The 12,952-nt window shown below is 35.2% G+C and overlaps 2 protein-coding genes across 2 annotated transcripts; both read left to right on the top strand.

Annotated features, from left to right (window-relative positions):
* Positions 1–3,406: 3,406 nt before the first annotated feature.
* On the top strand, positions 3,407–7,107 carry c6ast1 (six-cysteine containing astacin protease 1). Its single transcript, XM_084107353.1, has 9 exons — positions 3,407–3,500; positions 3,960–4,041; positions 4,158–4,197; positions 4,303–4,368; positions 4,635–4,787; positions 4,873–4,990; positions 5,535–5,713; positions 5,917–5,998; positions 6,152–7,107. The coding sequence occupies exons 2-9, from the start codon at positions 3,970–3,972 to the stop codon at positions 6,282–6,284; spliced, it is 843 nt and encodes a 280-aa protein (XP_083963479.1). The 5' UTR covers positions 3,407–3,500; positions 3,960–3,969; the 3' UTR covers positions 6,285–7,107.
* An 836-nt stretch (positions 7,108–7,943) lies between these two features.
* Positions 7,944–10,418, top strand: npsn (nephrosin). Its single transcript, XM_084108141.1, has 9 exons — positions 7,944–8,064; positions 8,197–8,227; positions 8,304–8,351; positions 8,490–8,642; positions 8,722–8,839; positions 8,946–9,124; positions 9,643–9,724; positions 9,814–9,935; positions 10,127–10,418. The coding sequence occupies exons 1-9, from the start codon at positions 7,996–7,998 to the stop codon at positions 10,129–10,131; spliced, it is 807 nt and encodes a 268-aa protein (XP_083964267.1). The 5' UTR covers positions 7,944–7,995; the 3' UTR covers positions 10,132–10,418.
* The last annotated feature ends 2,534 nt before the right edge of the window (positions 10,419–12,952 follow it).

Genomic DNA, 12,952 nt, shown 5'->3' with positions numbered 1-12,952 from the left:
CCATTCTCCTCTGACCTCTAGCATCAACAAGGCATTTTCGCCCACAGGACTGCCGCATACTGGATGTTTTTCCCTTTTCACACCATTCTTTGTAAACCGACAAAGTCATGGTTGTGCGTGAAAATCCCAGTAACTGAGCAGATTGTGAAATACTCAGACCGGCCCGTCTGGCACCAACAACCATGCCACGCTCAAAATTGCTTAAATCACCTTTCTTTCCCATTCTGACATTCAGTTTGGAGTTCAGGAGATTGTCTTGACCAGGACCACACCCCTAAATGCATTGAAGCAACTGCCATGTGATTGGTTGATTAGATAATTGCATTAATGAGAAATTGAACAGGTGTTCCTAATAATTGGTTGATTAGATAATTGCATTAATGAGAAATTGAACAGGTGTTCCTAATAATCCTTTAGGTGAGTGTATATATATGTATAGAGAGAGAGAGAGAGAATAGAATAGAAGAGAAAGTGTTAGTATAATCAAGTGTTGATTTTATGCCAGTAAAGTTATTTTACGAAACGCTCAGCAGGAATTTTTGCGCGTTAAGTTCATATTCTGAGTCCATCTGCTTGCCTGTTGCCCATATAGTACCGCCTACATCCCCAATAAGGTGCGAGTTTGGTATGTATGAGGTATTGAGAGAAACCGATTATAATCCTGTTCATGGTAGAGAAAGCTGATAACATGTAGGCTACACAGGGAAAGTAACAATGAAGTTATTGAATGAAACCTAAACACATCTTTTCCGCATATGACACAGATAATCATTTTCATTTTATGAATGAATGGCTTGCTCTAACTGTTGCTGGTCTTCGTCAACAACAGGCGCTTTTGCACCACCTGCAGGTGAGGTAGACTAACAGCAGAAGAAGAGTATGCTCGGTAATCTACTGCTTTTCCTGCAGTTCCTGGATGTCAATGTTGAATTTACTGTCGAATTTGAACCACTGAATTTGTGGAAGCGAATTTGCAAAGCGAAATAAAATGGACCGAAAATTGCCTGTTGAATATTATAGGTTGTATTTTTAAACAGTTTGAATATTTTGGAAGTGAAATATGAAAGGTGAATATGGATTATTGATTTTTTTAATGATGAAAATGTGTTTGAAATGTTTTGAATTGAATACAATGCATTAAAATGCAAGCATGGTTAATGCAATGCCTATTTTTTTCAAGTAGGCCTAGTGCAATTCAACAGGCTTTTTTGTTTCAAAAACATTTGGCATTATTTTACTTCCATACTGAACTACACCGTCATTTTTTTTAAAATAGCGCTGCACTACGTGCAAACCAGGTGCAGTTAAAAAGTTAAAAAGAGAAAACTGTGTGAGAGGTTACTGTTGCTTCAGCGGAGCACTCATTTTCAAAACTGAAGCTAATAAAAAAACAAAAAATTTGCGGAGCATCATGTCGCAGAACAGACAATCTTTTTCATTGAGAATGCACGAAGCCGTGAATTAAACAGCAATGACATCGTTGATGAATTTGCTGAAAGAAGGGCCTGGAGAATGCAACTAAAATGAGTGAGTTTTGTGCTTACATTTTTGGCTGCTGTGTCGAGATCGGTTGTATTTGCATGCAGTAGGGGAGGGGGCGGTTGCAACACTTTTTACATTTCCTTCATTCTCTCAGCGACTGTTTGTATTAGAAAGACAACAAAAATATATATTAAACCCATATATGTCACCTACCTGCCCATAGCCTACTGTTGCAACATGTGTACATATGATAATATTAAAGTAATTTGTACTTAAATGGACCCTGAAAAATGTTGCAACTGTCCCCATATATGGCCTAGTCTATTATTGACATTGGTTGAGCCTTGGTTATTTTAGACTTTTTTTTAGTTCCGTTCTGGTTGTGAAAAGTTCTTTGGTAGAGTGTGGTTTTTTTTTTTTGTTTTTTTTTGGGGGGGGGGGGGGGGGGGGGGGGGTGTTTTTTGATGCGCTACAGTGAACGTCTATAAATGTCTCTTCGATGTACTTGGATAGCGGGGTTAGGGGGGCCCCAGGCCTGTACAATTTATTTTGCATATGGGCCCGTGAGGGCCGTGACTGACTTACAACGCCACTAGACCCAGCTCAGAGTAGCTTTAAACTTAGCTATTTTCATGACATACATGCTGTATAGGCCTATATTTGAATTTTAAATATTTAAATTTCATATTCATCATTTCATGTTTCTGTTTTATAATATATACTAGGCCTAAAACATTATTTATATAATTTATGAAAACAAAGACACCAGCGAAGTAAATGAAAAAGAATTTAACAAAGTAAAAAAGCCCATCCCCAATGGCATAATAATCTTAACCAGATTCTCAGTAATAAAACCTTACAAAATCCTCAACTTTTTGTTAATGCATTAACTCCTGCATTGGTAAATGCATTGGTCTCTCCTTTTTTGATAAAGGTTTTAATAACAATTTTATAAGAAATTAATTTAATGTCAGATCCAATCCTCCATGTAAATCAAAATGGCTTAAACCATATTGCATATTCTTGCACAGCATTTGGACATTACCATATCAATATGTTGTTTTTAATAAAGTAAAAAAAATAATGTACAAAATTATTCATAGATGTTATCCTGTAAATGCAGCCATTGGTAGATATATTCATACTGTTTGTGATAAATGTACTTTTTGTAGGCCTAACACATCATTTGAAAATATGGAACATTTATTTTTTGACTGACTTTAAAATAGACATGACAAAAAAATTTAAAGGAACTCTTAATTTGGAACCTCATGACATTTTACTTTGTTTTCAAAACCCATATTTTTCTGAAAAAAAACAAATTATATTATTAATCTTTTAATTATTTTGGCAAAGTTTTATATTCATAAGACAAAACTAACTCAAAAGAAACCCTCATATATTACCTTTTATAACACAGATCTCACAATATACTTTGAAACTTTTTCAAATGACATCACAAAACAAAAAGCTTATAAAAAAACTAACTTTTTTAAGCTTTTCAAATTCACGGAACTGCCCTAATATTATATAGCATTTTTTATCCCAGTATTTTTTATTTATTTTTTATTTTTACATGCATGTTCATTTTATATTTTAGTTGTTGTTGTTATTCTTTGTTTTTTACACTCTGAACTGTATTACAATGCCTTGTATTTGTCTTGTATTTTTTGCATTGTGCTTGTCTGTAATTGAATTAAAAAAAAAAAAAAGGGAAAAAAAGACACCAGTGAAATCTTAGCTGATTTCTCCTTAAGTTAAAATGTGTATATCATTTTGAGGCAGTATTGGCCTGAATGGGTTAATGCTTATGTGTTATAAGCCTGGTGATCAAGCTACTCTTTCATCAGACAGAACTGTTTATCTCTACATCTCTGAATCATTAAGTGGTTTCATAAATCGTCTGAGATTGTCTATAAATTCTAATTTGACAGGTGGTGGAATTAAATTTGAGTGGAGAGCATTTAAGGGACTAAGCAGGGAGCTGGAGTCATTCTGAACATTTACACCAATGTGAGGTGAGTGTCTTTTCTATTGATCTCTTATTCAACAGGGATGAGATATATAGAAATGTTTATAATATGGGTGAATTAGAGGATGTTTCAGTTAACATTCCAGAATGCAAAAGTGATTTATCAAGATCTAACTCATAGATCATTTAAACAATCATAATGCACATATAGGCCTATGTGCATGTAATGCTCAGAAGTAAGCATATTCAAACATTTCATACATTGAGTTACTTTTGATTAATCTAAGGATTTATGTCGTTTCTTATCTCTTTTCTCATGGAAGCATTTTGTTCAAAACATAATAGGCAGTTTGAAAAGGAGAATCCAGCTTTTTTTCCAGGGCAAATCTCCAAAAAAAAAAAAAAATGAAATGAAACACCAAAATCTAAGTCTGATGTACCCATTTACTTTCCCATTATAAATAACAAATTTCCTTCGCCCCACATGTATCTGTAAATGATCCAGAACAGCTTTCATGATGTTCCTGTTGATGGTGGTCATCTGTCTTCTGCTGGGCTCTTTTCAAGCTCAGAGTCGTGCTATTGAGGTAAGAACAGACATGGGTAATAGGTGAAATGGAAAACAATATCAGTAGCAGCCTCCCACTGTGAACCATTTCATTTTTATTCAGGAGATTCTAACATATGTTTCTAAATGTTTAAGCGTACACAGGATATCTTTGGAAAGAGCTCTGAGGAGATTGGTAAGAAATGTTCAATAAAATGACTAATGGCCATGAGCAGTATAATTAAAATCTTTATATTTTACTGTTTTATTAACGCTTTAATAAACTAACAATGGTTCTCAGATAACAGCACTGAACAAGATGAGACATCTGTGTCAGCTGTAATTGAAAGGGCCAACAGACATGCAGGTAAGCGGACATGCTATTTGTGGAATGTGTTTTATGTCAGCTGCTCAATAAAGAGAGGACATTGATCATTAACAAAGAGAGGAAAGGAAATAATTGTATTAACTATCCTTGATGAGGAACGTAACATCTTACTTTTAGTACCAAAAGTATCTTAGTACTTTTGTAATTTTGTCAGCAGTCCAGGGCTGTTCCTTCTCTATACAAGCTCATTATGATGTTCCCAGAATTAGGATGTTAAGTGAATTTCTGTGCTTTATACCATACAGGACAGGGACTGAATGAGCCCTCGGTCATGTTTGGAGACATCGCTGTACCAACAGGCTTAGAAATAGCAGATCCATGCACAACTGGTGGGTGCAAATGGGAGAGAAACAAAAGTGGAAAAGTCCTTGTGCCCTATGTCATCTCTGATGAATACTGTGAGTGACAGCTCTTAGCTCACTCAAAACCTTGTATTACAACATAACTGTTCTGGCCAGTTTTCATATCTGAACTCTCCAACAGCCTCCCAGGAGAAGGATATCATTTTTCAAGGCTTGAGATCTTTTGACGAATCGACCTGCGTTCGCTTCATGCCTCGCACAAATCAGAGGGACTATATCAACATAAAGTCTAATTCAGGGTAAAAATCTGATTTTCATTTATAAAACAATTGCTGTTGCTCTATATTTGTGCTTAAACATTTACTGTATAAATTGGAGTATAAATTGTGATTTTTAAGATTTACAGATTTATTTACTGCAGACTCAACCCAATATTGTTTAGTAAAATGCAAATGTTCCATGAAAACAAATTATAATGCTAGCCTACAACTGTCTATCACAGGAACAATGGTCACATGCTTTGTGCACTTCAGATCGAATCTGTTTAGACTGGGTTTGAAACCAGAAAATTTACATTTGGTTTTGTATTAAATTAGTTAAACACATTTAGTCGAACATACTTTACATAGTATGATTTTATGTCAGTACTGTAGATGTGATGCCTGCATGGGGAAGTGGGTGAAGCTCTAGGCTTGTAAGCGAACGTTTCCTGCTGGTTGAACCTAACATGAGCAAGCCACATACTGTAAATACAGGTTCGTCCAGGAGAACTGTACTTGTACTGTGTACTAAATTCTACATGTGTTGTTTGAATCCTTCCATTATGTTTGATCTGATCTATAGGTGCTACTCTTTTGTGGGCCGTCGCATTGGAGGTCAGACTGTGTCTCTGGACCGTAGTGGATGCATGTCCCTGAATATAGTGCAACATGAGCTGCTTCACACGCTGGGCTTTCACCACGAACACAACCGCAGTGACCGCGACAATCACGTCCAAATCCTTTTTAAAAACATCATTCCTGGTACATCTGATTGGTACACATTTCTTCAGCAGGTTTACATTGTAGTTGCAAATCTTCTCAATTAGGGTAGAAAAGATTTTGCTGTTAAACTCTCTAAAGTTTGTGTTTGAGTTTTTAAGCAGAAATAGGAGATTAGAGAATTTATAGATTTTTTTTTAAATGACTGAATATTGTTCCCCTTTGATTGCTATTCCCTGTAATAGGGCAGGAGTACAACTTTGACAAAATCAAGACTAACAACCTGGAGACTGCCTATGACTACAGCTCTGTGATGCACTATGGAAGGCAAGTTTTGCTGTAGTTTAGTCACACAAAAACAATATATATACATATATATATATCTTCTCTGGATACCCCAAAATGTCTGGCAGGGTTGTAACTACTAAACAAGTGTGCGTCTGGAATGTGTTTGATACTGGAGTGTTTGTGTGGTTTCAGGTTTGCCTTCTCCAAGAACAGAGAGCCAACCATCATCCCCATTCCTGACAATAACGTGTCTATTGGCCGAGCTAAGAAAATGAGTTCAAATGATATTCTGCGTATTAACACACTATACTGCAGTTTGTCTTAAGACCTTCCTTCTCTTATTAATTCATTTAAAAGAATATTATTTTGAAAGCTTTGTCAGCATAGGGTGAAAATGCTGTCTTCTTAACATTGATTAGGAAATGCATTTATATTTTGTATGCATGCATGTTTAATTTTTCAGAATAGGTCAAAACTTAGTCTGTGTTATTATTTGGAAACTTTGCAAAATTTCACTCTTCACGGAGGACAAAATATTTTACAGATTCAGTTTAGGAGTTTGTGATTAGCATCATTTTACAAACCTTAGAGTTGGTGCTGTTTTTAAATCATTTGAGGGTTGCAACGTTTAGGTAGTTTGGCATGTAGATGAGATTGAATGTTTTATAACATACAGCTGAATAAAATAAATATTGCTCTTCCTCTATCTTATGGTTTGTGTGTGAGCTGTTGACCAGCCTTCCTTCTGTTTGTAAGCCATATATAGTGTCTCCTACATTGAAAGGTTGTGCAAGGTCCTCTTCTTTTGAAATGAAGGTCAGTTAAATGGTGAAATGTGATGGAGCAAATGTTTCAAATTAATCTGTATAACCATATAGTTTGTGCAAGGCATCTTTTGAAATATTTCCACATCCTCTTTAGGAAAAAAGGTCAATCAATTGACTCAACATCTGGTTAACAGTAGACCAGAGAAATAAAAAACTTCCTCTTTGTAAACCAGGTTCATGGTCTTCCGTGGAGAGGAATTGCAGTTCGAAAATGCTAATTTGGTTTGAAAACGTTTTCCAACAGCTTACAACGTAAAGATATGAAGAAAAATAGTTGACTGTGTTTCTGTCTTAATAAAAATCTACAGACATTTACCTATATAAATGATTAGTTTGTAAATGGAGCTGAGTGTTTTGCCAAGAGTGGAGCTTTATTTAAAAATATATACAGTAAATAAATTAAATATTTCACTCAGAATTTAGGGTCAGAATTTGGCTTAAACAACATGAAAGCATGGATCCATCCTGCCTTGCAACGGTTCAGGCTGATGGGGGTGATGAAATGGTGTGAGGGATATTTTATTGCCACACTTTGAGCCCCTTAGTACCAATTGAGCATTGTTTAACATCAGAGCCAGCAACAAGACAGCATGAGTATTGATGAAGAGGGATGCTGTCCATCCCTTTATGTCCACAGTGACGCATCTTCTGATGATTACTTCCAGCAGGATAATGTGCCACGTCACAAAGCTCAAATCATCTCAAACTGATATCTTGAACTTAATGAGTTCACTATACTCAAATGGCCTCCAAAGTCACCAAATCTCAATCCAATAGAGCACATTCAGTGGGATGTGGTGGAACGGTAGATTTGCATCATAGATCTGCAGCTGACAAATCTGCTGGAACTGCGTGATGCTTTCATGTCAATATGGACCAAATTATTTGATGAAATGCAAAATGAGTCTTGGGGACAAAATGTCAAGAAAGATATTACAAATTTTAGGGTACTTCCTCTTGTGGATTGGCAGACATCAACCCTACAAGATGTATTTACAACATTACAGTACAAATAAAGATCATTAATTCTAAACTGAATGACTCATTTGTACAAATATAAGCACATTTCTGCTTTTAAACCATGTGGTATTTTAGCGCTGGATTCATGAAGGCTGGGTTATTGCACAGATAAGGAAGTTGAGGCTCTCAGAAGAGTATATAACTGTCAGCCCTGTTTGACCCAGAACATTTTCTCAGAAAGCTCTCATCATGTACTTCTTGGTGGTGGTCATCTCTCTACTCCTGAGCTCCGTCCCTTCTCAGAGTCGTACTATTCAGGTGAGAACAGACAACACTATGTCATCAGTATCTGAAATGTAAAATGATAACATCAGCGTCATCCCAATGGGAGCGGCTTTTCATTTCTAAACACTGGTTTCTAATACACATTTGTTTAAAATTCTAAAACAGGATTTAATTGACAAGATCCCTGGGAAGACTGGTAAGATGCACAGAAAGAAAAAACTAATTTGTCATATTGTAGTGTTTTATTAATAATTTACTGATTCACATCTCAGGTAACCTCACAGAGAAAGATGATATAATTGAAACCAACAAACATGCAGGTATGAGTTTGAAAGCTATATAGGCACATCTTTTATGTAGCAGTTCATGGCAGATTCCTTGGCTCTCCTCATCATTTAAAACATTATATCACCAGAATCAACATACTGAATTAGTGTGCATTATTCTATACCACGCAGGACTGGGACTGGATGAGCCTTTGATCACGTTTGGAGACATCGCCGTACCAAGCGGGCTCCAGAATGCAGATCCATGTACCGCTCGTGGGTGCAGATGGGACAGAAGCAGAGATGGATTAGTCTATGTGCCCTACGTCATCTCCAACCAGTACTGTAAGTGGCAATGTTAACTAAATTAGATATCATCTCATCGGTACCACATGTTCTGTTCAACAGTCTATTCCTTCCACAGCTCCACAGGAGAGAAGTGTGATTGAAACAGGTATGCAGTCCTTTGCAGAGGTTTCCTGCATTCGATTCGTACCTCATCAAGGACAGAGGAACTTTATTCGCATACAGTCTAATTCTGGGTAAATCTCTGGATTCAGGGCTCCTTTCTATTCAATTTCTGTGTTTATAGTAAATGTGCTTTCCCTTCAGATAAATATACAACCTGATGTGTTATGTGGTCCACAGATGCTATTCATATTTGGGGCGCCAAAATGGAGGGCAGGTTGTTTCTCTCCAGCGTAATGGGTGTGTCTATCACTACATTGTGCAGCACGAACTCCTTCATGCTCTCGGGTTCCATCATGAACAGAACCGCAGTGACCGTGACAAACACATCCGAATCCTTTATCAGAACATCATTCCTGGTATTTTTGTTTCAAATTCTTTGGACAAATGTTTGAAATTAGGCGGCATTCTGCTGGCAAACCTTTACAGAGCATGAGTTTTAAAAATGAGAATTCCATACACAGATTTCTGAAACATGATTCAAATTTTGCTGCATGAAAGAAACATTTTAAATAGTAAAGCTTTTTATTTATATAGCACTTTTAAAAACATTTTACCTTTTTAAATGTTTATAAAGTGTTTTTAACAAACAACGGAAAACATGTAAATATGTATTTAAAATATATAAATAATATATTGTATAAATAATAGTACGGTATATAGAATGGAAAGTAAATTAATATTAAGAAGTGATTAATACTTAGAGATAAAGATTAAAAAAAGATAAAATGGAACAAAAGAATAAGAAAACAAAATGCATAAAGCATTGCATATTACATTTAGTCACAATTACTGCATAGTCTAGATTAAATTTCACTGTGTTTTTACCAGGTTTACATTTACAGTCGTTAATACTTTCCTGTGCACTGTGTAACAGAACAGCAGCACAATTTCCGTAAAGTAGACACCAACAATTTGGCTACCCTCTATGACTACAACTCTGTGATGCACTATTCAAGGTAAGCGGTCTTGTCAAATTTTTTGTGTGTGGATATGCTAAAAACGTAGTAAACAGTTTTCACTCTTGTTTCTTTGGGTGTGGTTTTAGGTACGCTTTCTCCAGGAATAATGAGCCAACCATGATTCCCATTCCGAATGCGAACGTTGTGATTGGTGAAGCTCGACAAATGGGCCCCAATGACATCCTACGCATTAACAGACTCTACTGCAGTACGTTCAGCTTTCCTGTCATTTGAATAAAAAACATCATTTGTTATTCCTCGCTGAAAACTCCACCTTAGACCACTATGCTAAGCATGTCTAGCAGGCTGGTGGTCTTTATAGTGGGATTTATTATTAACTCTTAATCACAACAAAATCGTGTCTTTCATTTCATATTCATTGCTTTTCCCCCCCCTCAGGTTGAGAAACTGCTGCCGGGCTGTATGAAGAACGTGTCTGATGGAAAGGTTCAAAGTTATTTTTTAAGCTTTCATTTTCATTTTTGTACATCATAGTGTCAAATGATTTTACTTATTTCATTAACATCCTAAAATCAGATACCTCTCAGTACATAATGAGAATAATGAATGATAATAAAAGATAATAATGTTCCTATCAGATGCTTGTGACAAATCAATAAAATGAGCAAATAATGTGAACTCAAAATGTTCTTTAAAACAAGTAAATAATTTTTTTTAAAAATCAACAGCACTATGATTGATGGCTTCTGGGTCCTTTTTTCCCCTATTTTGGCAATCCTTTTTCAGTAGTAAAGCTGGTGAATGCAAGTGTTGTTGTCTTGATATTAATATCAAAACAATGATTTCTGAAGGATCATGTGACACAGAAGACTGCAGTAATGGCTGCTGAAAATTCAGCTTTGCCATCACATGAATAAATTAAATTTTAAAACACTTTAAAAGAGAAAATTAATTATTTTAAATTGTAATATTATTTCACGATTTTACAGTTTTTACTGCATTTTTAATAAATAATAAATAATGTGCTGCCTTGGTGAGCATAAAGGACTTCTTTCAAAAACAATAAAATGTGATTATTCCAAACTTTTGACCGGTATTAGTAAAATTATACTGATACTACAGTACAATAACCATAATAACGGCAATGTTCTCAATCTTGAGTACATTACAGTTACACAATTAACCACAAGATGTCATGTTTAGTCATTTCCAAACCTTCTGCAGCTGCTAAAGACACAAACATTGTACATTTTGTGTAGTTTTTGAAAGGATTTTGAGGATGCCAGATGTAGGTGTATAAATGACAGAACAATGTTGAGAAATGAAATTGATAGTGAATTGGTTATAGGTACAAATATAGTTTTAACAAGAGTGACTAAAAATGAATAATATCCCTTTGGAAACAGATGTGACCACCTCACTCTAGTGGACAAATATGAGTAAATTATGAGTTTGTGATTTGTAAAGTAAAACCTCTGCATGCCTGTTTAAAACATATGTGCCCCTTTGAATGTAACAAGTAACAGATGCAAATGGGGAGAAAGAACAGGAATCAGTTGAGTGGAACACAGTCTATTGATATCAGGATAAAAGGCAAGGTCACATATGAATATGAGTCTTATATAAAGCTGCTTTGAAACATTCAGTAGGCCTATTATATAGATAGTGCTATATAAATATGTATTACAATAGCCTATTTAAACATTGTCATGTTTTTCAATTACCCACAAAACCAATTACCATGTAACACTCTCCAACATGATCAACATTACATTTATGCATGCAGACACCATTCATCCAAAGCGACTTACAAGGGATACATCTGATCAGCTCATACATTCCCTGGGAATCAAACCTATGATTTTGGCAACTGTTTTAGTTATGTCACACGTTGTATTGGGATAAAGCTCACAAAGAAGAATAAATCTTTATGCACAAACTTTTGACCATATCTGATTTTTTGGCCCGCCTGTTTACATTCACTTTAGACATGACCAGTATCCGATATTTGTGTTTACATTAATTCCTGGCCAAAATAATTGTAGGTGATCGCTTTACTATGCAAATCATTATTATTTTCGTTCTTGATGTGAACAGGCCTTAACCAACTGCAGGTAACAACTAATTATTATTAAAATTATTATTCACAAATAATATTTGTACTTTCTGCTGCATTCAAACATTTTATAATAATTCAACATAACATGTAACATTACATTATATTCAAGAAATTAAAGGACATTTTAGAAATGAGTAATGAAGAGGGACAGTAAAGTGAATTCATTGCCCGTCATTCAAATACGAAACACGGAAATATCAGTAATTTGGCTCTGTCCTAGTAACGTCTCTAGGGGTTTAAATGTAGCAAGGTACACAATAGGATTCTCTTGATAAATGAACTACAACATCTAAACTAATGGATGATTACATTCAAGAAAGAAAATTAATAGGAAACTTTACACAAGGATGACTGGATACTAAATGAAGTAAAGACTGTTTCTGGTTTGTCAGCATGTGATGGCACCATACTGTGACAGGGAAATCCACACCTGTTCTTCAGTGAAGACTGAAGGTTACACAAGACTGAACTCGCTGAGTAACGAAAAAACCACACGTTTATCATGTTTTCTTTGAACGTTTCAAAGATAATGTTTCTATTCACACCAGCATGTACTGTTTTGTACATTACACACGTCTGAACATGTGCCAGGAGATATGAATTCAGGACTCATAAATTGCTGCGGTCACAATTTCAAGAAATTTCAAATGCTTTTATATGATTATATTTGCATAAAATATGACTCAGATTTGAGCTTATAACTATAGATTTAACAATGTTATGTTATGTAATATTAAAAAGTAGTTACCTGCAGTTGAATAAAAGCCCATTCACACCAAGAACGATAACTACATATAACTATAACGATAACTATATTAGTGTCCACACCAATGCATAATAACATTGTTTATTATAAGTGCACGCTGCAGTTCTGTCATCTGCCACTTTAAATGCTCGAGATCAAGGTTATATTAGGCATTATATACAGTGATATATAAAAATATTTATTATTGAAGGTGATTCGCTTTTAAAATACAATATAATCAATTATTTATGAAAATTAAGTGTTTTAAGAAGAGAACCCATACGTTCTGATGCATTCATAAGAGTTGTTTATGACACATGCTCCTATGAAGGGAATTTCACACCTGTTCCTTTTCAGACAAGGTTAAACAAATCTGAACTCTTTTGCCCATATTTGTCAA

The sequence above is a fragment of the Abramis brama genome, assembly GCF_963993115.1.
Source record: "Abramis brama genome assembly, chromosome: 3".
Classification (NCBI taxonomy): Eukaryota; Metazoa; Chordata; class Actinopteri; order Cypriniformes; family Leuciscidae; genus Abramis; species Abramis brama.
The sequence above is the reverse complement of the archived record's forward strand: the minus strand, read 5'-3'. Positions and strand labels throughout refer to the sequence as shown.

Coding starts and splice junctions, on each gene's coding strand:
- c6ast1 (XM_084107353.1), top strand. CDS start 3,970: ATGATGTTCCTGTTGATGGTGGTCATCTGTCTTCTGCTGGGCTCTTTT. Junction 4,788..4,872: donor TGTCATCTCTGATGAATACT/GTGAGTGACAGC, acceptor ACTCTCCAACAG/CCTCCCAGGAGAAGGATATC. Junction 5,714..5,916: donor TTTTAAAAACATCATTCCTG/GTACATCTGATT, acceptor TCCCTGTAATAG/GGCAGGAGTACAACTTTGAC.
- npsn (XM_084108141.1), top strand. CDS start 7,996: ATGTACTTCTTGGTGGTGGTCATCTCTCTACTCCTGAGCTCCGTCCCT. Junction 8,065..8,196: donor CTCAGAGTCGTACTATTCAG/GTGAGAACAGAC, acceptor ATTCTAAAACAG/GATTTAATTGACAAGATCCC. Junction 8,352..8,489: donor TGAAACCAACAAACATGCAG/GTATGAGTTTGA, acceptor TATACCACGCAG/GACTGGGACTGGATGAGCCT.